General features: G+C 60.0%; 1 protein-coding gene and 1 long non-coding RNA gene across 2 annotated transcripts; one reads left to right on the top strand and one right to left on the bottom strand.

The window, feature by feature from the left end:
* Positions 1 to 1,377: 1,377 nt before the first annotated feature.
* Positions 1,378 to 25,782, bottom strand: PIAS4 (protein inhibitor of activated STAT 4). Its single transcript, XM_004277207.4, has 11 exons — positions 25,604 to 25,782; positions 20,208 to 20,634; positions 9,000 to 9,084; positions 8,250 to 8,291; positions 7,790 to 7,880; positions 7,550 to 7,678; positions 7,345 to 7,450; positions 4,656 to 4,729; positions 4,405 to 4,565; positions 2,250 to 2,380; positions 1,378 to 1,914 (listed from the first exon to the last, which is right to left on the bottom strand). The coding sequence occupies exons 1-11, from the start codon at positions 25,628 to 25,630 to the stop codon at positions 1,646 to 1,648; spliced, it is 1,542 nt and encodes a 513-aa protein (XP_004277255.1). The 5' UTR covers positions 25,631 to 25,782; the 3' UTR covers positions 1,378 to 1,645.
* Positions 8,070 to 11,821, top strand: LOC125963795 (uncharacterized). Its single transcript, XR_007476203.1, has 2 exons — positions 8,070 to 8,459; positions 8,583 to 11,821. It is a non-coding gene; the product is annotated as an uncharacterized LOC125963795 (long non-coding RNA).
* Positions 25,783 to 25,814: the final 32 nt, after the last annotated feature.

The following is a 25,814-nucleotide window of genomic DNA, read 5'->3' as shown; positions in this document are numbered from 1 at the left end:
CCAAATGCTGTGACTTCTGAATCCGGAAGGCCATGCAGCACAAGGCCAGGAGAAGCGTGGATAGGGCACAGGTTTTGTCCTTTGCTCCCAGCCATGGCCCCGACGCACAGAGAAGTGGACGCTGCGGTAGCTTCACCTTGACTTTTTTATTTGCGTTTTTAAAAAACAATTAAATTAGAATACAAATATTAGAAAACAGCGGCCCTCGGCTGCCAGTGCAGACGGAGGGAGGGCTGAACTGCACAACCGAGTTTATACAGTAAAACTGAATTTGCCCTCGACCAGATTCATGTCCCTTTCTTCTTTAGACCTGAAATGATATTGCTTCCTGACTAGGAGAGTTCTGTTTATACAAAGAAAAAATATTCCGGGTCTTGGGGGTGAGGGGTGCGGCGGGGAAGAAAAGAAAAAGCAGAAAGAATGGCGGGCACAGGAGATCTGGAGAACCAGGTGTGGCCTCCGGGGGACAAGGGTGCTGGGCGGGGGGCTGGGCACCCAGCTGCGGGTCCCTGGAGGCGTCTGGGGCCACGCTGGGCCCCCGTGGTCGCTGGATTGCCCCCCCCCTCAACCGGCCAGGAGCCACCTGGGTCTGGGCAGGGAGCTGAGGCCCAGTCCTGTTGGAAGACAAAGAGTGAGGCTCCCGGGGGAGCGGGTGCCGGGCAGGCCTCGTACCCGTCGGAAAACCCAAGAGCAAGGAGAGGGGGAAGGAACCGCCCAGAATGGAGAGGCCAGGGCAGGTCCTTGCCGACCCCTCGGAAGTGGCCACGCCCCCCTGCCCCGCTGAGGAGGGGGCTGGCGACGGCGGCGTCGGCGTCCGTGGACACCTGCGCTGTTCCGTAGGGAAGTTAACCTGAATTGGAGTTACCGAGGTAGCTGGCTAGAAAACAGACCCCCCCCACGCCACACGGTGCCGCGCTCTGGGGCCCCCGCCTTCCGCCGGGGGTCCTGGCCACACGCCGGGTCTTCAAAATACCAAGTTATTGCACTTTCAAAAAATACAACACATCTGTGGCTAAACCCTCCCTGGCCCCCCCCGCCCCGCCCCCCACTGCCCGGCCCCGCCCCCCGCCCCCCCCACTCCATGGCTTCTTGGCTAAAAAAAAAAAAAACGCTCCCTGCTCCCGGCTCTCAGGAGAGGACACGCTTGCAGAGAGAGAGAAAGCAAAGGAACAGACGAACGTCAGAGTCGGGGTCTGCTGCCGGGGGAGAGGCTGTCCTCCCCGCATCCCCACCGCCCGGTCCCTCGCACCAGCTGGAATGGTCGTCCGGGGGGCGCGGCGACCTGGGCCCACCCGCCCTTCCCAGGGTTGGCTCTGACTTCAGGCTCCAACTCCGGCCAGGGAAGTGGCTGTGTGGGTGGCTTGTCTTGTTTTTAAGTTTGATTTTTGTTTTTCTTTTTTTTTTTTGACTTTTTTTTTTTTTGTCGTTTTACTTTTTTTTTTTTTTTAATCCTCCGATAGGAGAGTCCAGAGGTACAGGTGCCAGGAGCCAGGGAAAGGGGTGGAAAAACAAAATGAACAACAATAAAAAGAAAAAAAAAAACAAAAATCACTCCTCCCGCTGTGCCCGAGGCCCGCCTGCGCCCCTCTGCGTGGTGAGCACCAGGAAAGTCGAGTGTCCGGCTGGTCGCGGCGGTGGCCAGCGGTCAGCAGGCCGACACCAGGCCCTTCTGGAAGGGGCAGCGACGCTTGGGCCGGGGGCCATCCTCGTCCTCGTCCTCGTCCTCCTCGTCCTCGTCCTCGTCCTCCTCCGAGGACGACGAGCTGTCCAGCGTGAGGTCCACCACATCAGCTCCTGGCTTCCCGTTCTCCACACCTCCCGCCGCGCCGCCCCCGCCGCCCGCGCCCCCGAGCGCGCTGCCACCCCCGCCGTTGACGTTGGGGGTGGTTGGGAGCCCATTAGCATCCGAGGTGCCTGCAGAAGAGAGACAGGGACAGATGCTCAGGATGGTAGGTGACCCGCAGAGAAAGGAAATCAAGGCCGGCGAGGGGCGGGGACAGCCTTGTGCAGCAGCACACCTCGGAGGACGGAGCGAGGTGGCCTCAGGCCACCGGCTCCCCCGTGCTCTGGATGAGGCCCGGCACACAGCAGGTGCTCACTAACCACCTCAGACGCCCCGCTCCAGGGGGATCAACTCCACCGGGACGGTCGCGTTTCAGATAAAAGGCCACGCGGTGGGATAGAGTCAAACTCAGCAATCGGCAAACTCTGGGAACAGAAACTCGGGCAAAGCCCGGCTGAGGCCTCACCAAGCACAAGGATGGGGCACTGGGGGCTGCAGCTGCGCTCCTTCTCGGCACGGATTGGGCACCACGAGCCGTCCACCAGGTACTCGATCTCGTCGGCATCCTCGCACTCGCTCAGGATCTTGGAGAGGAGCCTGGGGGCAGGAGGAGGGCCTGCTGACTCCTGGGCCCCACCCTGCTCCCCTGGCTGGGGGTGGGATGCTCACTGAGCCACTTCCTGCTCTCCAAAAGTGGCTTCAGGACAGCACTGGCCGCACCTGCTGACCTGAGGTTCGGGGCGGGGGCCCATGCCAGACCGGGAGCAGGGACACACCAGAGCCCCCAGCGTTCGTTCAGCATCAACACTGCACCTGCCTCCAGGTGACTCTGACCACCTCAGTCATGATCACACAGGAGGGAGGCCTTCTCCAGGACACCCTCTGTGGCAGACGGGGCCCCTCCCAGCCCCATCACCATAGTATGAATACAGCTCTGCCATAGTACGGCAGAGGGTCACCACAGTATGACTACAGCTCTGCCTGAAACGTACTTTGCACCTGGAAAACTCCTACTCACCCTCCAAAGCCCTACTCTACTGCTCCTCTTCTCCAAACAGAGCACAAGCAACAGGAGTGTCTGTCTCTGGCTCGGTCCTCCCATCCCACACGTCCAGCTGGGAGTTCCCTGAAGGCAGGGTCTGGGATGGAGTCCTTTTGACCCCGAAGCCACCCAGCTAAGGGCCAGAAACCAAGTGGCAGGGCCTTGTGGAATAAATGCACGACCCAAGGACCCTTCCCCCAGGAAGCCTCCCTGGCTATACCCAGGCTGCATGGGCTGATGGAATGGCAGTCCGTGTGGGGCACAGTCACACTACCCAGCCCCAGCCCCATCTGTCCCTAGAGCTGTCAGTTACCACCACCCGGGCCTGAGTGACCTGCTCTAGGCCTGTGGCGGGGAAGGCTGGCCCTGGGCTGCACAGCTGCCAGGCTGGGAACAGAGCTGCCATTCAGGCCCAGCCCTTGTGCCCGGCCCCAGGGGCCTCCTCACTCCACCCCAAGGCTGGACAGTGTTGGGGTGGCTGCTCGGCTCCTCCAGGGAGGGGACCCAGGCTCAGAGCTGGTCAGGCTGGGTTTGAAGTCCTTGCCTGGCTACCTGTGAGCTGGGGGCCTGGGCTGGTGGCCACCCCTTCTGAATCTGTCTCCTCATCTGTAAGGAGAGGATGATCAAGGTCCACCTCCCTGGACGGCTGGGAGGGAGGGCTTCTGAGACCTCGAGCGCAGTGACCAGAGGGAGACAAGTGCCCGATCGTGGGGACAGTTCACACGCGGCCACTGCAGGTCAGGGCTACCCCCTTCCCCGTGGCACACACCCCAGCTGCGCCTCAGCCATTGTGTGCGGGCGGGGGCCATGCAGCCAGCGGTCTAGGGCTGCCCCATGGTCCGCTCCTGCCTGGGCCACCAGGTTCCCTACCCCAGCCCCGGCTCTGGGGACAGAAGTGGGTGTGGCTGGCGCCTGGCAGGAGCCAGTCAGTCAGGTGCTGGGCTCAGTTTCTGGAAACTTAAGACCAGAGCAAAGTTTCCCTTTTAGGGAGAATGGCCTTTTTCCCCTTGTCCCCCCTGCGGCATGGGGAGGGCCTGCTGCTTAGGCTCAGGGGACAGCCTGGCCGCACGCTGGTGTCACCTAGGAAAGGGCCCAACAGAAGGTGGTCAGAGTTTTGGGAAGACGTGCGTCCCCTTCACCTTCCTATGTGGAGGATGTGATCAAGCCTTTGCTGAACGCCATTTGAGAAGCAGCTCCCCGAATTGTGCAATAGGGTGGAAGCTAGGGGTTCTCGGGTCCCTGTTTTACATGGGGGAGGAACAGACTCACAAAACGCAAGGTGACATGGGGAGCAACAGTGGACCTCGTGGATCTGGAGCCCCACTTCTGAAGTCTAAGCTACGCCATTGCCACCCAAACAGCAAAGGCCCTGACAAGTCCCACAGGGCTGACACCCACCTCTCTCTGTAGCCCAGGGCTTGCAGAGCTGCCACAGGGTGCTGCTGGGTAGCCCGGAGGCCCCAGGAAGCCTCAGAAGCTGCATGGCCCCTCTCCTCCTTCCAGAGGCCCAGACAGGCAAGGGGCCAAGCCCAGCACAGCCTGGCAGGCGGTGGGGCCCCCGTGCGCCCCAGCTACTCACCCATCGATGATGAGCTGGTCGTAGGGGGCTGGCTTGTCACACACCGGGCACATCCAGGTGGGCTTCTTCTCGTTCATCTGGAGGTAGAAGACGGCGTCGAAGCACTGCAGGTGTGCGCAGGTCTCCGCGCGGCAGGGCACCGACAGCCGCATCTTCACCAGCTGTGGGGGTGGGAGGTGATGGGTGTGAGCAGCTGCGCAGCAAGCACTGTCCACCCAGCCGCACCCACAAACCCGCGCACCCCGACTCACCGGGCAGATGAGGGAGACCCGCACGCCAGTGGTGGCAATCTCACTGTCGGGGTCCAGGCGCAGCTTCTCTTTGACTGTGGGGAAGGGGCGGCTGGTGTCAGCGGGGCCGAGGGGCAGGTTTTCCCAGCAGCCAGAGATGCTCGGGAGGGCAGCAGTGAACACCCTCAGCACCCCTTGCCTCAGCTAGACACGGTGAGCACCCCATATTCACCTCCCAGGACCATGAGGCACATGCTTTAGCTCCAGGGCCCAGGACTACGAGGAGAATCTATGTTAAAAAAAAGCCCTGGGCAGGGACTTCCCCTGGTGGTGCACTGGTTAAGAATCCGCCTGCCAGTGCAGGGGACACGGGTTCGAGCCCTGGTCCGGGAAGATCCCACGTACCGCGGAGCAATTAAGCCCACGCGCCACAACTACTGAGCCTGCGCTCTAGAGCCCGCGAGCCATAACTACTGAGCCGTGTGCCACAACTACTGAAGCCCATGTGCCTAGAGTCCATGCTCTGCAACAAGAGAAGCCACCGCAATGAGAAGCCCGTGCACCGCAACGAAGAGTAGCCCCCGCTCGCCGCAACTAGAGAAAGCCTGCGCGCAGCAACGAAGACCCAATGCAGACAAAAAAAGAAAAAAAGCCCTCGGCAGCAGACATTTATTTTTGACAGTAACCTGGGTGCACAACGAGGGGGGCCAGCCCCCCAACAAGACTGCCCTTTTCTGGAAAGATCCAGGCAACAAAGAGCTGCCGTCGGCCACCTGCTGTGACTGTTCGCTCTGATGAAAACCGCCAGGACCTCCCGCACCACTCCAAGGGCTGGGACGCCCCAAGGCCAGGAGAGCCCCACCAGGGACCCTCAGAGGGCGGGCGAGCCCACGAGCACAGCTCCCTTGCACTGTCCGAGTCTGCTTCTCTAACAGATCAGAAGACAGCGGGCGCCCACCATAAAGCCACGGCACGCTGAGCCCACGAGGTGGAGGAAAAAAGCCTGGAAGGAAACTGGCCCACTGCAGCCCTGGGGATGGGCCTGCAGGGGGCGCAGGGAGGCTGGCCAACCAACCTGAGAGGGGCAGCGGTTCAGCTCCATCCCCAGATGGCTCGGGACTATGCCCGGGCCCTGCAGAGTGGAGGGCACTCGTCTTGGACGATGGGACTGCCCTTCCCTCCTTGATACAACGCCTGCGTCCCCTCCTCCAGAGAGCCTTCCTCCGCCTCCCACACGGGGTCGAGGGTGACCTGCCAGCTTGTCCTCCCACCCCCTCAATGCCCCTACTGTCCTCAGTCACCCTGTGGCTCCCATCTCTGGCTAACAGGTGCAGATAAATGGTAGACCCAGAGACCCTGGCCCCTCAAAAAGACCCTGGGCAGCTGAGGACGGGTGCAGTGCATATCATGCTTCAATGCAGGGCCTCAGTCCTCCTCTACCTAATAGAGGGAGGGCACGTGCAGCAGGAAGGGTTCAAGTGAGACAGAGAACAGGACTTCCCAGCTGCCAGCAGACAGCAACCCAGCAGGCACGATGCCCAGCCTGAGCTGGCTGTGGGAAGGAAGCTGGGGGCTTGCTTCAGAGGGGAGGCCCTGCCCACCCCAGCAGGGGCCCGGGCTTCCCATGAGCTGCGACATATGCTGCCGCGGCCCCTGCACTGCCCCAGGCCTTGGCTCCAGGCCGGTCACGGAGGAGTTAAGCCAGGCCTCCCCATGCCCGTCCCCACCCTGGGGCCCACGGGTGCCTGGATGAGCCCTGCCCAGTCCTGCGCCAATGCCTGAACCTGCCAAGCGGGCAGGTGGGGGGGGGGGATCGAAGAAAGGGCCATTTGAGGAAACAGGCAGGCGGCAGGGCAGGGCGCCTAGGCTGAGGTCCTGGGGTCACAGAGCCCTAACTCTGCCACACTGGCCTCAGTGTCCCCACTGGTCAGACTGGGACGTGGCCAGGCCCCACTGCTTGGATCCATCCGCAGTGAGGATGGAGTCAGAAGGCACCCCGCAAGGGCCTCCAGGCGACCAGAGAGGGAACTCCTGAGCCCCCGCTGTGTGGTAGGCAGCCCCCGGGGCAGGACACAGGAAGGTTCTATCTGCCCGTCTGAGTGGCTCTTCTGGGGTTTTTTAATGCTCTGCGTATCCCCACCCCCTTTTTTCTGGTTCTTAAAAGTACAAAAAAGAAAAAAAACCAATGATCTCAGCATTCCGGTGCAGACCCTCATCATCACGTGTGCCTCCACTGGGAATCCATCCTCCGCTCCCGCTGAGAGCTGGCCCCCGCCCCCTCCCGGTCCCGCACAGCCGCCAGAAGCACCCGCCTGGAAAGCTGATCACCTGGGGTCTTCTCCCCCCCCCCCCCCGCAAGCCCTCCAAGCCTCCTCGCCCACCAACCCCGGCTCTCCTCGCCCCATTCACGGAGCTCACTGGGGGGCTTTCGGCACACCCAGCCCATCCCTGCCTCAGGGCCTTTGCACTGATGGTTCGCTGCCTGGCTCCCCCTCCTCCTTCTGTATCCTCCAGAGACCTCCCAGAGCTCCCCAACCGCCAGGGTGATGGCCAGACCCGGGGAGGTCCAGGTCCCCCACAGGCAACAAGCTCCTGAGGACCAGGCCTGTGCCTTGTGCCCAGCAAATTGGGTCAGCAGTGATGGAGCCATGGCCACCCCCAGGGACCGTGGGGAGCCCCACCCAGCAGTGCAGAAAGCCCCGGGGCTCACCCAGTGCCTTGCACAGCTCCGGGTGCTTGACCCCAATGGTCTTCAACCTCTGCAGCAGCTCCGAGGAGGTCAGTTGCCGCACCAAGTACAAGGCCACGGAGTAACTCTGGCGGTGGGGGAGGGGAGCGGAGTCAGGGCTGCGCCAATGGAGGTGGGGTGGGCAGGGGAGGGAGGGCAGAGGGAGGGAGTTCCAGGGCCTGCTCACCTTGCCGTAGTTCCCCCAGGTGACGGTGATGCGGTTGGTGGCCGAGGACAGGTACATGAGGTGGGTGAGGTTAATGGGGCGGCACGGCCTCTTGGGCTCCACTCCTGGCTTGTTCGAGGGGTAGTAGCCCTGGAAGCAGACACCATGGCTGCGCCCATCACAAGGTGTTCCATGTGTCCCACCCGCCCCACTCTGCACTCTCTGCCTCGCCCCCACAGCAGATCTGGGGGGCCCACTCACCGGGACCGAGCAGTAGCTGTGGTTGACCTTCACGGCGATGTTGGGTGGGTACTGGTCTTCCTGAGGGCTGCTGGTGTCTGAGTAGCAGATTCTGCAAGGACACCGGGGACCATAGGGCCACGGGCACCTCGGGCAGGGGAGGGCACGCTGGGAGGGGCGGGGAGGACAGATGGGGGGCGAGGGTGGACCCGTATCTAGAGTGGGGCTGCGTGCTGGTGTACCCACGGACAAGGCCAGATAGCAGAGGTGTGTCGGGGTGTGTGTGTGTGTGTGTGTGTGTGTGTGTGTGTGTGTGTGTGTGTGTGTGTGTGTGTGTGTGTGTGTGTGTGTGTCTCTCTCTCTCTCTCTCTCTCTCTCTCTCTCTCTCTCTCTCTCTCTCTCTCTCTCTCTCACAGGAAGGGAAGGTGGGCAAGCATCGTGTCCCCACCCACCCCCGGGCCTGGGCCACACCTGGGCTTACCTTAGGACGACCTGCACGGCCTTGACCCCAGGCTGCAGTTCTCTGTGCGGGGGGAGGAGGGGAGGGTCAATAGCAGGACAGCGCCCAGCAGCCACCTCTGACCCTTCACTGGGGGGACCAGCCAGACGGACTAACCCACTACTTCCTTCCCATGGCGACCGAAGGCCAAGGGTACTGCCTAGAGCGTTCTCTCCTGACATTTACTCACGGGTGATTTGGGCAAATGACCGCCTCTATCTGGAAAATGGGGGGCTGGTACAGATAGTAAGAGGGTTGGTGGGCGTGGGCCTTGTGCCCGAGGAATGGCAACCCTAATGGTGACTTCTATCTCAGCTGGAGACTGAAGGCCTCAGAGAGCAGAGTCAGAGCCCTGGAACCAGCCTGCATCCCTCATCTGCTCACCGGGGGCAGCTCTGCCCCCAGGGGACACTGGGGATGTCTGGGGACATCTGTGGTGGCCACGACTGGGGTGCTCCTGGCGTCAAGGGGATGCGGGCAGGGATGCTGCTCCACACCCCACAGAGAACGTGCCCTGACCCTGATGTCCGGAGCAGTGAGGAGGGGACCCTGTTAAAGGGGGACGATTGGCCCACCTTGGGGCTGTGGGTCAAAGGTGGTGAGAATGCGCGGGCCATGAGCACGGGGTGGGGGCCACCCTTCCCCGCCACGCTGAGCCCAGGGTCTGCTGCGGGCCTGGCGAAGGCTGCCTTGGGCTGCCACAGAGGCGGGCAGGGGGTGGGCACAGCGCACCTGGAGTTCCGGATCAGCTCCACCTGTCTGGGCGTCAAGGCAAAGATGCACGGGCTCTCCTGAAGCTTCTCGTTATTCTGTGGAACTGGAGACAAATTTGGGGTCAGGGTCACGTCTGTTCCCTGGCGAGGGCGCCGACCACAGTCATTCCTACAGGCCTGGCCCTCTTCAGACTGGGAAGTAGGAAATGGGAAGCTGAGCCCCAGCCAGGTGGGATGTATTTGGGGGATCCTGCCCCTTCCTGGGTAAGGAGAACCAAAGCCCATGGTTCAGGGAGCAGTCATGCCCCGCCATGTCCCCCACTGAGGGCCACTCGGGGAGCAGCAGCCTCTTCAGCCCTCTGGGGCTCAGGCATCTACTCAAGAGGACCGAGAACTGCTCGGCGGGGGCAGAAGAGCTTTGCTGGGCCAGCAGGATGCAACACACCAGGCCGCGTGCCCTCGGGCCAGCCACTTTCTCCAGGTCTGTGAGACGCCAGTAACAACTCTGTCCCCAACTCCCAGGGCTGTTCCGGGCATCTGGTGAGCCATGTACCCAACCATGCAGCACTCGGCCCAGGCCCCGCACGTAATGAGTTCTCAGCACGGCACTGCCAGAGGGAATGGGGACAAGTTGAACAAGGTCCTGCCTCTGGCACTCACGGGTTGTCCAAGGAGATATGGAAGTGAACTGGCAGTGAACCTCCAAGTGCACAAAATAAGAGTCACAGAGCAGCCTGGCCTGGCTCACAGTGGGAGGTGTGAGGAGGGCAGCAGGGACAGCACACACAGAGCCCTGCTCGCCATCATGGAGCACTGGGTGCAGAAGTCGGGAGAGAGTCTGCCGGGGATGGAGACCTTGGCAGTGAAGAGCTGGCTCTTCACTCTCAGTCATAACTGTACTGAGAAGCCCAGGCGAGATCAGAAAGCACTCTGAACTGAACGAGAAAATACAATACTCCAAAACTTGTGAGAGGCAGCTAAAGCAGTTGTGAGAGGGAAAGCTATAGCTTTAAATGCTTCTATTAAAAAAGAATGAAAAGTGTTTGAAATGAATGATGTATGCTTCCTCCACAAGAAGCTAGAAAAAGAAGCCCAAACTAAAAGCCAAAGCCATTAGAAGGGAGAAAATTAAAGATAAAGATGGAAGTCAATGAACCAAAAAGCCAACAACAGAGAAAACCAACAAAGCCAAAGTTCTTTGATACATACCTAGCTAGACTGAATGATAAGATCGTGAGAACACAAACTATCATGAATGAAAGGTGGACATCAGTACAGATTCTATAGCCTTCAATAGGGGGCTGTAACTTCATGCCAATGAATTTGACAATTTAGATGAAATGAACAAACTCTTCCAAAGATGCCAACTATGAAAACTGGCACCAAAACATATAGAAAGTTTGAAAAGCTTTTTATCGGTTAAAAAAACTGAACTCATAATTAAAAACCTTTCCACAAAGGAAACTGCAGGTCCAGCTTGGTGGATTCAATCAGATGTTTAAGGAAGAAACCATATAAACTTTATATAAACTCTTCCAGGGAGTCCCCTGGTGGCCTAGTGGTTAGGATTCTGGGCTTTCACTGCCGGGGCCCAGGTTCAATCCCCGGTCAGGGAACTGAGATCTTGCAAGATGTGCGGCATGGCCAAAAACAAATAAATAAATAAACTCTTCCAGAAACAAGAGGAGGAAGGACACGTCTCAACTCATTTCCCCCCCTCCCCCGGTACGCGGGCCTCTCACTGTTGTGGCCTCTCCCGTTGCGGAGCACAGGCTCCGGACGCGCAGGCTCAGTGGCCATGGCTCACGGGCCAGCCGCTCCACGGCATGTGGGATCTTCCCGGACTGGGGCACGAACCCGTGTCCCCTGCATTGGCAGGCGGACTCTCAACCGCTGCGACACCAGGGAAGCCCCTCAACTCATTTTAATGAGGCCAGCATAACCCTGGTTCCAAAACCTGACAAAAATGCATCAAGAAAGGAAAAACACAGCTGAATATCCCTCATGAACGTGGATGTAAAAAATCCTTAACAAAATTTTAGCAAACAGCCAGGGCCCCTGGGATCTGGCCCTGGAGTGCAAGATTGGTTGAAAACCTCCACACGTCCACTTAAAGTGGCTAAAATGACAAGACCAACAATTCCAAGTGTTGACAAGGACCTGGAGCAACCAGGACTCTCTGCTGGGGGTAGGGGTGGTTGTAACATGGTACAGACACTTTGGAAAACTGTTGGGCAATGACTAGTAAAGTTAAACATACACTTACCCTGTAACCAGCAATCTGCTGTTAGCTATTTCCCAATTAAATGGGAGTATGTCTACAAAAAGACCTGTGCAAGAACGCCTGGCTAATTTATTCCTGGCAGCTCTAAACTGGAAACAACCCAAGTGCCCCACAACGGAAGAACAAATGGACAAGCTGTGGTACATTCATACAGTAAAGCTTGTAGTCCATGCATCGACACGGACGAATCTGAAGCCCCAAAGCTGAGCCAAAGAAGGCAGACACAGAGAAGTACATGCTGCGTGTGCATTATACCACCCTCCTGAACAGGCAAAACTAATCTATGGTGATAGAACTCAGAAGAGAGGCGGCCTCTGGGGGTCAGGGGAAGGCAAGGACTGCCTGGGAGGGGGGCCCCTCGGGAACTTAACGGTGATGGAAATGTTCTGTATTTGGTGGCATTGGGGTTACTCGGTCACATGCATTCTCTAAAACTCAAGTTACGCACTAAATATCTGTGGATTTCGTTGTATGTAAACTATACTTCAATGTTTAAAATTTTAAAACTACACTGAGAAGTGATGATCATTCTGTAACGAATAAAAATATCAAGTCACTGTGTTGTACCCGGAATTAATATTGGATTGTAAGCAATCATACTTCAATTTAAAAATAAATTTGATGAAGCCAAAAAAAAAACCAAAACCAAAAAAAAAACCCCACCAAAACTAAACAAGGGACTTCCCTGGCAGTCCACTGGTTAAGCCTCCGTGCTCCCAATGCAGGGGGTCCGGGTTCGATCCCTGGTCAGGGAACTAGACCCCGGATGCCGCAACTAAGAGTCCACATGACGCAACAAAGATCCTGTGTGCTGCAACTAAGACCCGGCGCAGCCAAAAAAGGAAGATCGGCTCCAGGCCCTATGTGGAGGAATACTATGCTCCCGCGAACACAGGGAGTCACGAATTAAGCAGCTCTTTGTGCTCCGACAGAGACTAATCCCCAAGATGGTTTTAAGTGGAAAGAGCAGGTGCAGAGCAGTGTCTACCTCAGGCTGCTATTTGTGTAACCAAAACCAAGGAGGGGGTGTGTGCAAGAGCCGCCTCTGGGGAAGGTGGGTGCCAGAAGTGGCCACTACCGCAGCCCTGGAGCCGGGGGAGGTAAGGCGTCTGCTCTTTTTATACTGCAAACCCTTTAGGACAGTGGTGGGCAAACTGTCCCTACAAAGGGCTGGAGTGTAAATATTTTCAGCTCGGCAAGCCACACTGTTTCTGCCTCTACGTCCCCACTCTGCCTTGTACCATGAAAGCTGCCGGTGAGGGCGAGCCCGCGCCCGCCTGGCGCGGCCTGGGTGGGGGGCGGACAATAGGGAGCCCTGGGGCTGGGCCCAGGCCTGGTCGGCCCACCCCTGCTTCAGAACCTTCTGAATTCCAAAGCGCAGCCTCGGGTAGGCTACTTAAAAAGGAAACACAATTTGAATTTAAAAGCAGCTCGGGCTCAGAAGCCAGAGCTCCCGGGCCGGGGTTCGTACCCCAGCTCTGCTCAGCCACGCCCCCATCCCCACCCAAGCCTGTGCGCCCTCCACGCAAGGGACCAGTTTCTCGGGGTTCACAGTGCCGGGGCCGGAGCTGGCGCTCAGGAAGAGGTGGCTGCTGAAACCGCCACACTGCTGCCGCCAGTTCCTGCTCGTTGTGGAGGGAGGGCTGGTCCCTCCGGAGACCCGGTTGGGGCCCCTGAGAAGGGCTGGCTAACTGGAGGGCTGGGGTGAACGTAGGCTACCTGCAGATGCGCCCAGACCCGCCCGAAGAGCCCCGGGCAATTATTTATGGGGGGAGGGGGTCTCACAACATCTGAGCTGGGCCGCCAAGCCTGGGGGGGCGTGTCAAAAATACTCCCCCCGCCAAAAAAAATACTCCCCCACACCACAGAGTCCCCTGGGAGGCAGGGGAGGGGACGGTGCACCGGCCAGCCAAGAAGCTCTTCCTGCAGAAACCGCGAGAGGGGTTGCCGAAGAACTGGCTGCGCAGTCCCTTTCCCGGAAGGACTCCTATTTCTAGGTGAGCCTGCTGCAGAGGCAGGGGATGCATTCCGAATCCCGATTTTCTGCTGTGCCATCAGCCTGGGGTGGCCGACTGTTCCCCCAGGAAGCCAAGTGGCCAGTGGGAGGCCAGCTGCCAGCTCAGCTGGGACACAGCGGGCAGGGGTCCCCCAAACCCGGACCTGGGCCATCCACCACCAGTGGCAGCCCCACCCTTCCAGCTTTCAGGGCTGAGATTCAGGCGGAGTCCATGACCCTCACCCTCACCCCCACTATCAGCTCCCTTGGCCAATCCCGTTGTTGAGGATTTCCGAACGCGCCCAGGGAGGTCCCTTCCCCCGCAGTGCTCATCTGATCAGTATGAAGACCCCTTGCCGGTCTCCTGGCTCCCCCCAGCTCTGGGCTTCGGGGGAAGCTCTGTCCCCAGCCCTGGTAGCCTTGATTCCACCGCAGCCACCCTGGGCGCCTCCTTGTGCTCCCCACCTGCCAAGAACATACCTCGGGGCCTTTGCACTCGCCATCCCCTCTTCCAGAACATTCCTCCCCCAACCATCTACACAGCCCTGGTGTGTTTTAAGCCTGTGCAAATGCCACTGGAATGAAGCCTTCCCCGAGTGCTTGTATCTAAAAACTGCACCCTCCACCCCAACCCATCAGCGACACTGGCACTCCCAACCTCCTTCCAGGCTCCATTTTTCTCCCAAACCCTCACCTCCTAAGAATTAACACAATTTTCCCGTGTCTTTGGTTCGTCGTGGACACAGAACCAAAACTACCTCTCCTGTCACCCATGCTGCACAGCAGGGTGGCCATGGGGGTCCCCTGCCAGGCGGCTTGGGGGCTGGGATGAGGTACATGCCCTCCCAGCCCCAAGCACACGCAAAGGCCTCAGCCTCAATGCCTCTCCGGGACTAAAGGGAGAACCCCTGCCCCAAGGTCCTCAGGGAGCTGGAATCCCAGGAGGAGCCAGTGGACCAGGGACTCAGCCCCCAGGCTCAATCAGAGACCCCGAAAGAGGGCCTGGCACACGCAGGCGGCTGCCAGGCAGCCTTGCAAACTGTCACCAGGGACGAGTATTTAATGACCTCAGCAGGTGCTCACCACATACTGGGGTGGGGGGGCGGGGTGTTCTGACAAACCAGCAGTCAGGACACACCACACATCCGAGGTTGCACACGCAGACAGAAGGCAGCAGCGACAAGAACAAGCGCGTGACTTCATCGCTGTTAACCAGTGTGTTCTATGATGAACACATATTTTTACAAAAGTTTAAATAGAAAGAAAAGAACATTTTAAGAATTCGATCGGGGGACTTCTGGTGGCGCGGTGGTTAAGATTCTGTGTTCCCAATGCAGGGGGCCTGGGTTCGATCCCTGGTCAGGGAACTATATCCCACATACACGCTGCAACTAAGAGTATGCATGCCGCAACTCAGGAGCCCCTGCCTGCCGCAACTGAGACCCGGCGCAACCAAATCAATAAATAAATAATAATTTTTTTTTTAATTTAAAAAAATAAGAGAATTTGATCAGCAGGGACTTCCTCCCATTGGCCTGAAGCCCTTCGGCAGGCAGCCCCTGCCCCTGGGCCCCCGAGGCCCCCTCCTCCAGGCTGAGGCCTGGCCCCAGTGGTGATGGCGGGGGGCGTCCTAGAGGAGGCAGGAAAACAGGTGCCCCAGGCTGGGCGCAGGGGCCTCACAACAGGAGGGGGCGGACGGGTACAAGCCCCAACTAAGGGCTCTGGGTTCGAATCCCAGCTCCTCCACTCACGGGGCGAGGAACCCAGACTTCCTGCTCTTGGGGTTACGGGAGGAACAAGCACTGAAGGAATGACTCAATGTCTTTCTCACTGCAGCCTTCAGGCTGCTCCTCATCTCCAAGCCTTTGCTCACCTACCTCCACCTCACTCTGTCCTCTGGATGCAGTGGGGAACAAGCCAGTCCCAGGCGATCAACAATGCCAGGGTTGGGAGCAAGGCCCCAGAGGAGGAGAGAGTGGTAAGGAGGTGAAGGAGATGAGCTGTAGATCAGGCGATGATGGGGCAGGGAGGGCCATGTGGGTATCCTGGGAAGAGTGTGACAGACAGAAGGAACAGCACATGCAAAGGCCCTGGGGCAGGACCAAGCCCGGAGTGCTGGAGAAGGCTGGAGCAGAGTTAAGCGAGGGTTAGGGTTAGGGTTAGGCCAGGTGAGAGAGAGGAGGTGAGGGGAGGGAGGAGGAACGTGACCAGCTGCTATTCTAAAAGCTTCCTCTGGGGACTTCCCTGGTGGTCCAGTGGCTAAGACTCCACGCTTGCAATGCAGGGGGCCCGAGTTTGATCCCTGTTCAGGGAACTAGATCCCACATGCCACAACTAAGAGCCCGCGTGCCGTAACTAAGACCCAGCGCAGCCAAATAAAAAATTAAATACTGAAAAAAAAAGTAATCATCTTAAAAAAATAATAAAAAATTTAAAAATTAAGAAAAATAAAAGCTTCCTCTGGCTGCTGGGGGTAAAGTGTGTGGGGAAGACACCAGGAAGGTGGTTGGGCAGATTAAAGCCAGGGGCGGGCACAAAGTCGGGGGATCACAGCAGGCGGAGGTGAGCCACCTCTGGCAGGACTTGGGGTGGGCTGGAGGCCTCGCCTGGGACAACCTACACGCCCACCTGAGGGCCCCCTCACAGGTAATGCTGGGTGCTCCCCAAGGCACCCACCTGCTGCAGAGCTGATGGAGCCCCTCCCACCACCATGGGCAGGGGAGGCCCAGCCAGCCCAGTGGGTCAGGCCACCTGCCCCTGGATGCCACAGACAGCCCATGGGCCTGGTGGGTACCACGCTGGGCTGTGGGGCGGCAGGCAGGCCTGCCGCAGGGGTATTATCCACCTCAGAAAGGACGCGAAAGAACAAGACCTGGGAAGCCCTCAGGACAGCCCAGTCGGCCACCACCGTTCCCCGTGCCCCACCGATCTTGGTTTTTCTGGCCGCTGCCACCCACGTCCAGGCTACTCTCCCTTCCCCAGCCTGCGGCACACCACACTCTGGTCACAATGGCCTCCATTCATGAGCTCTCTCACCACCGGGCCTCTGCCTGGAACACACTCACCCACCCACCCCCTTTGTCCGGCTTGATTGCTACTTATCCCTTGGGTCTCAATAGGATTGTGACCTCCTCCAGGAAGGTTTCCTGACTGCCACCTCCCCACAAATGCACAATAAGGGGGCTCCTGGTACTGACAGCGCCCTGCCCCCCCCCCCGCCCCCGGGGAACCCTGCACTCCCTGACCGGAGCATTCCTCGCCCGTCACCGTTTAATCACCTCTAGGGCACCTTCCTGGCAAAACTCGCCAGGTCAGGGACCCCACTACCTTGCTTGGGCAATACCAGCCAAAGGGCTCGGAGCCTGAATGAGGGACGTATTGATACACTGGCCCTGCCCAGTGGGGACAGGGCTAGACCAGTGGCTCTCCACCAGAGTCAGCGCCGACCACGTCCTGGAGCATAAGGAGAACTGGGGGGCAGCTTGCTCACCCTGCTGGGCCACGGGAGTGGTCCCAGCCCACAAGGCGCTGGCCACAGGACACCGGGAGCCTCGGGGAGCAGCGGTGGGACAGGTCGCGTTTCCTTCCTTCTGCCCGTGGTGAGTCTCATGATGGTACCTCGTCTCCCCCACGCTCCCTGGCCCTGAGGTCTGGGCCGCCCAGAGCGGACACTCAGCCTCTGCCTGCTGACACCCCAAGTGGCCAGGCTTAGGGGACCCTCCGGCCATAAGAGGGTTGAGCCCCAAGCAGCAGTGTTGGACCCAAGACTGCATCCCCGGTCCCTCTGAGTTCTGCTGTGGGTGAGCAGCAAGCGCCTCTGCCCCCGGGGGTGCCTGGCCCAGATGGCTGGGCTCCCTGTTCTGAGAAGAGGCCTGAGGTCCAGAACCTTCGTGTGGTTCAGTACCAGGGCTTCCCCACAGGGAAGCAAGGTGCCAATGGCGCAGAGAGGGGGTCAGAGGAGGGAAGATGGCTGAGCATGCGGCCCCGGAGTCCCTTCCCTCAGGATGCCGTGTGACCTTGGGCTAGTCTCCTGACCTTTCTGGGTGCCAACCCCCAGCCCCCGCTGGAGTGGATCATCTTTCTCCTAAGGTCCTTCCAGCTCCCTGTCTGTGGCTCTATTATTCCCCTCCCCTCCCCCAACCAGAACATTCCCCTCCACGTGATTTATGTCTCCTGTCTGCCTGGCGCGGTCTCCATCCCGGAGCCTGCCTGCGGCTCTTCCGGGGAAATAGGACCAGACTGTTTGGGCCTTGTTTTGGTCGGCAGGGCATGACCAGGGGTGAGGGGGAGGGGAAGCTGGCTAGAGCCTCCTGAGGTGGCTCCTGGCAATGCCAGTGCTGCAGAACTCCCTGTGGGGAGGCACCCAGGGTGAGGGGTGGGCGGACAGAACTGCCGGTGCTGGAACAGCAGGGACCAGATGGCTTCAGGGCCACCGTCAGCGCTCGATGAGGCCTCCCCCAGGAACCTGGGCAGCCCCCAGGGAGTCCCTGAGGAGATGGGAGTCTCGGGAAAAGGGTACATCCTGGGAGAGGGGCAGGGGAGTGGGTGGGAGCAAAGGCAGGGTGGGGTTGGCCTCTTTGTTCTGAGCCAAGAGCAGAGTGATTCCTGGTGTAGACAGGGGAGCAGACTCTCCCGGAGATCAGGTGACTGGGGTCCCTGGGGGCTCAGGGCAAAGTGATGCATTGTGGGGCGGGAATGGTTGCATGTTTGCGGGCAGGAAGGAAGCCCATGGTCCGGGCAGGGGAGGGAGGCTGCCGGCCCTGAGTTCAAAGTCACCTCCAGTCCCAGGCCCCCGCCCAGCGCCAAGCCCGCCTTGCAGTCTCCCAAGCCCACCTTGCAGCCTCCCTGTAAAAACACAGCCTCCCTGATATAAAGATCGTGCTTGAGTCCTTAGGAAGGAGTCTGAATCTTCAGCTCGACCTCCAGAACCAGCCAGCCAGCCAGGCCTGAGACTCCAAAGCCTGCAGGGGGGATGGGAGGTCTGGGGAGGTTGGGAGGGGGCAGGGGGATGGGTCCTGGCATCTAGAGAGAGGTTGCGGGAGCAGAGACAGGGAAGGTCATCCTGGAGAAACTCGGGAAGGGGCCCTGGGTCCCCAGTGCTGCCACGTCACCCCCACGATAGGTGCTGGTGAGCCAACCTGCCCCCCACCTGGGGGCTGGCGAGAAACCCCTCCTGGTGTCAGAGAGAAGGCGGGGGAGGGCGGAGCCCCCGGGCCAGAGTGTGGGGCCTCAGACCCCAGGGCCAGGAGCACCTGAAGCACTTTCCTCCACCTCTTACAGCCTCACCTGGAGCCACAGGCCCTCGGAGAGAGCCGCCATCCCTCCCCCACCCCCCACCCAGGGCAGGACGGAGGGGGCCGGTAGGCGCGCCCGGGGCTGGAGCTAAAGCCTGTGTGCAGACAAGGGCCCCCTGGACGATCAAGGCAGGCTGCTGGGTCAGCACGGTTGGGAGGGACTGAGCCGCGGGGCCAAGGGCACGGCGGGTGGGGGCATGGAGGGACCGTGACCTCGGCCACAGCACACAGGGACCGACTCACGACCAGGGCCTACTGTGACGGGCAGCAGGACCCACAGAGTGGGTAGGCTAGGGGCACCCCGAGGCTCTGAACAAGGGGTGCTAGAAGTGAACCTCCACAAGGGTGGGGGGCTCTGTCTGCTCCCTGCTGCACCCCCTGATGGGTGCCCACCCAGCAGGTGCTCAGGTATATGCTGTGTGACTGGGTGGGTGACGAGTCGCAGGAGGGGTCTCCAGGAACATTCAGGCACCTGGTAAAACCTCAGGGGTGACAGGAGCCCCATCGCATTCCACTTGCTCTCTGGAGCCCTGGAGGCCCAGGAAGCTGTGGCTGGTTGGTGTCCTGGCCCCAGAGCTCAGGGCAGCATCTGAGGCTGAGTCCAGGCTGACACCCACTCCCAGCCCTGTCATCAGGGTGGGAGGGGGCTGCTACAGGCCTGATACACAGCAGGCCTGTCCCTCAGTCAACGTAAGGGACAGAGAAACGAGGACAAGGTTCCCCGGCATCATCTCCTCTATCCGCGCTGCACCCCGCCTCTCAGAGGCACACCTGGCCATGTGCTGACGGGCCGGCCCATGTTGACAGGCCTGAACCCGCTGACCGAGGTCACTCCCGCAGGCTACCTACTAGGAAACAGCCTTCCGCAGGGGGCGGGAGGGAAGGTCGAACCTCCAGCCCCTTCGCCACCAGGAGTAAGACCACAGAAGCCAGCCTTGCAGGTGGCCCCCAGTGCCCCCGCCTCCTGGTGGTCCAGCATGGTGGAGCCCTCGCCCACGTTGCACCAGAGTTGGTTCCTCTGACCAGTGGAATGTGGCAGAAGCGAAGATATGCCACTTCCAAGCTGAGGCTGCGAGAGAGCCCTCAGCTTCCAGTGGGGTCATGCACTCACACAGGTGCACATGCTTTCTCTCTCCCTCTTTCCACTGCAGCCCCCCTGCCCCGATCATGGTTCCGAGGGAAGCAAGCCACCACATCATGCTGGGAGGACACTCAGTCAGCCCCCAGAGGCCCAGGCGGCAAGAACTGGGGTTTCCAGCCAGCAGCTGGCAACCACGTGAGTAAGCGCCCCGCCCCCAGCCCCAGTCAAGCCTACTGATTAGGCAGCCCCCCAGCCGACAGGTGGACTGTGACCCCCCTGAGCGACCCCAAGCCAGAACCACCCAGCCAGGCCGCTCCCGAGTTCTGACCTTCAGAAACTGAGGTGTCGGCTGTTTCGAGCCACTGGGATTTGGGGTAACTTGTTACATGGCAACAGGTTACTAATTCAAGGACCCCAAGGTGGCCCCTGTGCTTCCTGGGAGGGACAAGCCCCCCTCAGCCCCTCAGCCCTTGCTGCTCCCCAGAAAATGCTCTGGGTTGGCTGCTTGGCTGGCCTTGGGCGCTGGGAAAACTCAGAAGGTGGGGCCGCCCCCAGGGGCGGCGGGGACTCACCCAGCTCGGTGGGCTTCAGCAATTCATCCAACATGTTAAAGAAGGGCAACTTCACCAGGCGCACTTCTGGCTTGAGGGTCTTGGCAGGCAACCGTCCGAGTCCGTTTAAGTACTTCCCGTAGAGCACGGGGTAGTCAATGTTGGGGCCCGTGAGGGGAGTCCTGGGCACCGAGCTGGCCCGGTCGTAGGTGGAGTGCATGGTCAGGGGGTCCAAGGGCCGGTGGGGCTGCGGCACGGGCTCCGAGCTCTTCTTGGCGTAGCGTGTCTCGTAGAGTTCCTTGATCTTCTTGAACAGCTCGGGACTACAGTCAAACTGGACCAGCTGGAGAGCCCGGGTGACAAGTTCGTGTTTAAGTCCGCTCTTACTCCGGCCGACAAAACCCAGGAGCATCTGAAGATCAGAGACTCGGAAACTCATCACCATGTTCTGGGGAAGAGCAACCACAAACACACAGGTTCAGAGGGATACGCTGCCAGGGTGAGGGACTGCCTGGGCCAGCTGGGGGGACAGTGAAGTGAGACCCTGCTAGCAGCTGGCCGGCCTGGGGCCCCCAGGAGGAGGAGGCGGCAGCTTCTGCCCCAGTCCCACCGGCTGGGCTTGGTCCCACCTCCATGCCTGTGCTCAGGCTGCCGCCTTGCCCTCCCCTGAGGGGCCCCCTCCCCGCTCAGCCCTGCTCCCGTCCTCCCCCTCCAACCTTCCTCAGCATCACCAACGCAGCAAAAGCTCGTCTGACTGACCCCCCCCACCCCCAGCTGCTTCTATTTTAGGTCCTCTTTTCCCATCTTCAAGCCTGAAAGCATCCCCAGGGCAGGAACTGGGAATCTTGCTTCTCCATAAACAGCCTCAGTCGCGCTCCAGCTGAGAACACTGATGGCCTCTCTGACCTAGGCCTCTTCGTCAGGGAGGATGGCGGGTCCACCTCATCGGGATGTGGGAAGGACCAGATGAAGCGATGCATGTAAAGCAGAGTGAGCGCTCGACCAAGGTCGGCCACAAACACATTTTCCCTTTGGTCTGGAGCATGGTAGCCACCGCTTGCTTAGTACTGACTCACCTGCCGGGGACTGAGCTGGGCGTGTGATTATGCACTTAACTCTGATCCTTCAAACACCCCTACCAGGTTGGGGTGAGCTCCAGTTACAGACAAGATCCAAACCATACTCTGAAGCCGGGGTGGCTCCTCTCTACCAGGCTGCCCCAGCACCGACTGATTTCAGCTGAGCGCTGCCGAGGCCGTCAAAGCGTCTGCTGGTCCCCCCCACAGGCGTCCTCCCCTTGGTGCTGTGGACACTGGGGCCATCCCGGGCATGGTGGGGTGTGGAGCAGCATCCCTAGCCCCGCGCACTCGATGCCAGAGCTCCCCCAAACCCCAGTCGTGACGTCCACAAACGTCCCACAGACATCACCAAATGTCCCCTGGGGGGCAGGATCAGCCCCAACAGAGGAGCGCGGGGATCCAGCAGCCACAGAGGCTATGAACTGACCCGTGGCAAAGTGATGACTGGCCACTATTACCTGGCAGGGCCCCTCCAACGAAATCAGACCAAATACAAGAGAGCAGTGGAGCCCAGTGTTTTCTGTGGGACTGGCCGGCAGTGGCCTGCCCTCCGTGACCCTCTGGGCTCCCCGATAAGCTACATAAGCAAAGTATCCCGGAGGGATGGGCCAGCGGGGTATGGGGGCCACCCGTGCCAAACCCTGAAGCTGACCTGTGATGAGTGAAATGTGGTGGGAAAAAGACACTTCCGGGGTGGGGGATGGAGAAAGAGAAAGTACAAGCGATGACAGTGGACATGGAAAGCTGGCGAGCCTGGGGCAGGACAGCACCCAAAGAAACCAATAAATCACTTAAACTCAACTAGAAAAAGTCTGATGGTCAGAGGTGGGTGGGACCCCCTGCCAGGCTGGTTACGTGCCACAAGGCGCTGCTGTTTCTGGGCTGTCAAAGAGTGAGCTGTGGAATCTGATCGTGGCTCCAGGAGTGAGGAGCCCTAGGTTCAAGCCCAGACCCTGCCCTAGGTTCCCAGATGACCCTGGGTCTGCTGTCAGGCTTCTCCGCACTTTGGACAAGATGGGAACTCTAACGTTCTTTCCAGCTGTACGGCGCCAGGCTCCTGCTGATGGCAGAGGGGTCTGACGGGCCCAACATGACACAGACAAAGGTGCGGGGAGGCCCCATCCTGCCTGCAAAGCTTAGAGGGGGAGGCTTTTCCTGCTGCAGGGTCTTTCTCCTACTCCTGCACTGCAGACGGAGAGCGCCCACCAATGCCAAGCACAAGGGCCTTCATGGTCACTAATCTCACAAGGACTGGTGCCCATTACACAGGTGAGAAAACTGAGGCTCTGAGAGGTAAGCAGCTGGCCCAAGGCTTCCCCGTGCATCCGCAGCAGGGCTAGCAGTATTTGGACTCGGGGCCATCGGGCTCCTGAGGCTGCTTACTTCCACTCACACCCAGCTGCCTGGGAGCCCCTCACTCCCCAGTACACCCGCTGCTTGGGGGCCTAGCAGTCTGCTGGCCCTCCAAGAGTCTGAACACTTTTGAAAACAAAGAGGCTTCGCCTCCCTCGGCCTGACTTCCTACCTTGAACAGAGAAGAAAGGCTTGCAGACAAGATGTTTCTTCTGGAAGAGCCCCAAGGCGCTCCAGGGGAGAGGCAATGTCATATGGAAGCTGACCGCCCACCATGGAGCCAAAAGCAGGTGGGCCTGGCCTTTCAGAGTCTGACCACAGCACATCTTCCTGCCCCTGGGAGCCCCTGCCCCTACCTACCCCTTCCACCAGGTTGGGGCCATCCGGAGCCGCCTCATGCACGCGCATCCCGGGGCACACCCCTCGAGCTGCCATATGTTCATGACTCGGATTTCTCAGCAGCTGCCACCACCGAGGAGCCTGCCCTTGACACTGGAAGGGAGGGGGGGCCGCGCAAGCAGGGTGCAAACGTTCAGGAAGAAGCCCCAAGTGCTGCGCAGACCACTTCCTGCCGCGGCTTCATCCTGACCTGCCTGCCCCTCAGATCTGTGTTTATAAACAGCGCCAGGCCCCAACGGCTTCCAGAGCCTCAACTCTGGGCTCCTTCGGAGCCGTGTGGAGAAACAGCAGCTGCGCTGAACTTAACAGGGGCGCCTCTCCAGGAACTAAGAGCTCCGTGCAGAATGCTACACACCCTCTCAGGGAGTTCCCAGACCACTCCCCACCCCCACCCCCAAGCCCCTCCCAGGGGCCTCAGGTTGAGTGTCTCAGATTTCTAAGCTTATCAACAAGCCCCTCGCTCTCCCCTCGGATCAGCCCATTCTGGACCCCAAAAGACAAAGTCTCCGGCTCTCGCTACAAAAGGCTGGGAAAGCACCTAAAAGAGGGGGACATTTCAATGACAGGTAGGCACTCCACAGTGACAGCAAGGGACTGAAGGAGAAAGAAGGCTCCCTAGGATGGGAGCAGGCTGGGCTCACGAGGCTCGTGTTTTAGAGCACTTGAAAAAGGGTCAACTTGATCTAATTGGGGAGGGGGGCCCCAGCCACTGGAAGGTGAAGTAGAGTTCATCAGATCATATTTCAAGGCCCTGGATGATATAAGAGTTCAGATCCTACTCTCTGGCTGGAGTGGGGGTGGGCACCCAGAGCCACAGCCCCACAGCGGCCTGAGGAGGTTAAATTTCAGGGCTCCAGGGGACTTCAGGCCGCAGGTTGTTGCCTTGGGCTGGCAGAGTTCAGACCTCTGCATCTCTAGGGCAAGTCTCAATTTCTCAAAACTCCGGAGAGGGGCAGCCATGCGTGTGATGCAGGTATATAGAGAGGGCACTCAGGGGTGAATGGGGCTAATACCCTATAATCACAGAACCCTGAGGGCCGCATTTCAGATCCCAGTGGGAAGGGAAGGGAGATGTAAGGAGAGGGAGGAGCAAGAGAAAGAAAACATTTACAGGTCAGGACCCTGGGGAGGGGAGAACAGCAGGGGGAGGGGGCGGTGTCTTGGTCCTGCAAGGTCCGGTCCCCCACCTCCCTGGGATCAACGGCCTTGAGTAAACTTCTCCGGGAAGAACCCTAGCCTAGTCAGGGGCAAGGGTTCTGGAGCCTCACCTCGGGGAGGCATCTGGGAGAAGATACAACCCCGGGAGAGGGATGCTCCCAGCTTAGTCCCAAGAGGATTAAAAGGGGCCCCAAGCTTGAAGAGGTGGCATCTATGGGATGTGGAATGTGGACCCCAAACAGGAATACGGGGGAGAAAGACTAGAAACTAACCACCAGCGTCCCCCAGCGCCGGGAGCCCCCAGCTGTCCCGTCACGTGATCGCCCTCCTAAATACCCTACCCTGCAACCAGCCAGGGACTCTCCAAGGACCGACGTAAGAGACCGGCAAAAAGAGAAGGGTGCCTCAGATGCCAGAGCTGGGGTGCATAAACAGATCTAAAGCAGGGGTTCTGGGGGCTGTGTGGGAAGGGAGTGTGATCTGAGCAGTAGACTCACGATGGGGTAGAGTATAACGGAAGCAGACAAGGTTTGGAAATGGGAGTCTGATCCTGCGAGTGTGGGGTCCAGAGACCCCAGGAACAGTCCAAAGCAGCACAGATGCTGTCCTGAGGGTAGAGGGAGGAGGAAGGCAGAGCCCAAGACCCAAGGCTGAGAGGAGAGTTATTAGGAAGGCGCCGACACAGGGGCCAGGGCTCAGTCCCATCGGGGAGGGCAAGCTGTTATCGCCGCGCGCACTCCGGGGTGAAGAGGGTGTCGGGAGGGGGGCGGGGCTCTGGGACCAGAGCGGGAGCTGAATATTGGCTCCAAACCCTAGCCTGGGGTAGAGACCCCAAGAGACACACTGTGTTTGGGGGCAGTTCAGGACCCCAGCTCATCACCCCGGATGGTGGAAACGGTGGCAGAAAAGTCAGGGGACCTTTCTGGGCACGAGTCGCCAACCCCAGCCTGGTCAGCTAGGCGAGGAGGCTGAGACCCAGATGTACCAGCCCACTGTACCATGGGGGGCTGGGAGGCGCAGACACTCCCCCAGGCCAAAGAGCGCCGAACTCGAGGAGTGGACGAGCAGTCCAGTCAGTCATGCTGTCCGGGGGGACTGTACCTCAAGCTGGGAGGCGCGGCCCTGTGCCCGTTCTTAGGAAGGTCCAGACCCCAACCGCTTGAGCTGGAGGTAGGAGAACCCAACCTCCTACCTGGGGGCTGAACCCCTGGCGCGAAAACTGGGGTGAGGTTTGGGGGGCCCCGCCCCCGGCCTCCCCGCGCCCCGCCCGCAACCGGAGCCCCGGGGCCAGGGGCTGGCGAGGGAGCCGGACGCCGAGCCGCGGGCGGGCCGCACTATGGGGCCCCGAGCGGAAGGCGCAGACCTCGGCCGGCCGCCCGGCCCCCGCCCCCCCGCCCGCCCTGGCCGGCGCTGCCGCCGCTCACTCACTTTGGCCTCCACCAGCTCCGCCGCCATCTTGGCCACCAGCGTCCCCCGCGCCGGGAGCCCCCAGCCGTCTCGTCACGTGATCACCCTCCACTCGCGGGCGGGGCCGCCACCGCGGCCAATTAGCACCCGCGCGCCCTCCTCCCCGGGGCGCGCGCGACCGCGCACTGCGCAGGCGCGCGCGGCCACCGCCCGGGCCTCGGGCCAATCAGGG

This window comes from Orcinus orca, chromosome 3, assembly GCF_937001465.1.
Source record: "Orcinus orca chromosome 3, mOrcOrc1.1, whole genome shotgun sequence".
NCBI lineage: Eukaryota > Metazoa > Chordata > Mammalia > Artiodactyla > Delphinidae > Orcinus > Orcinus orca.
Note: the sequence above shows the minus strand (reverse complement) of the source record. Positions and strands in the feature narration are given on the sequence as shown.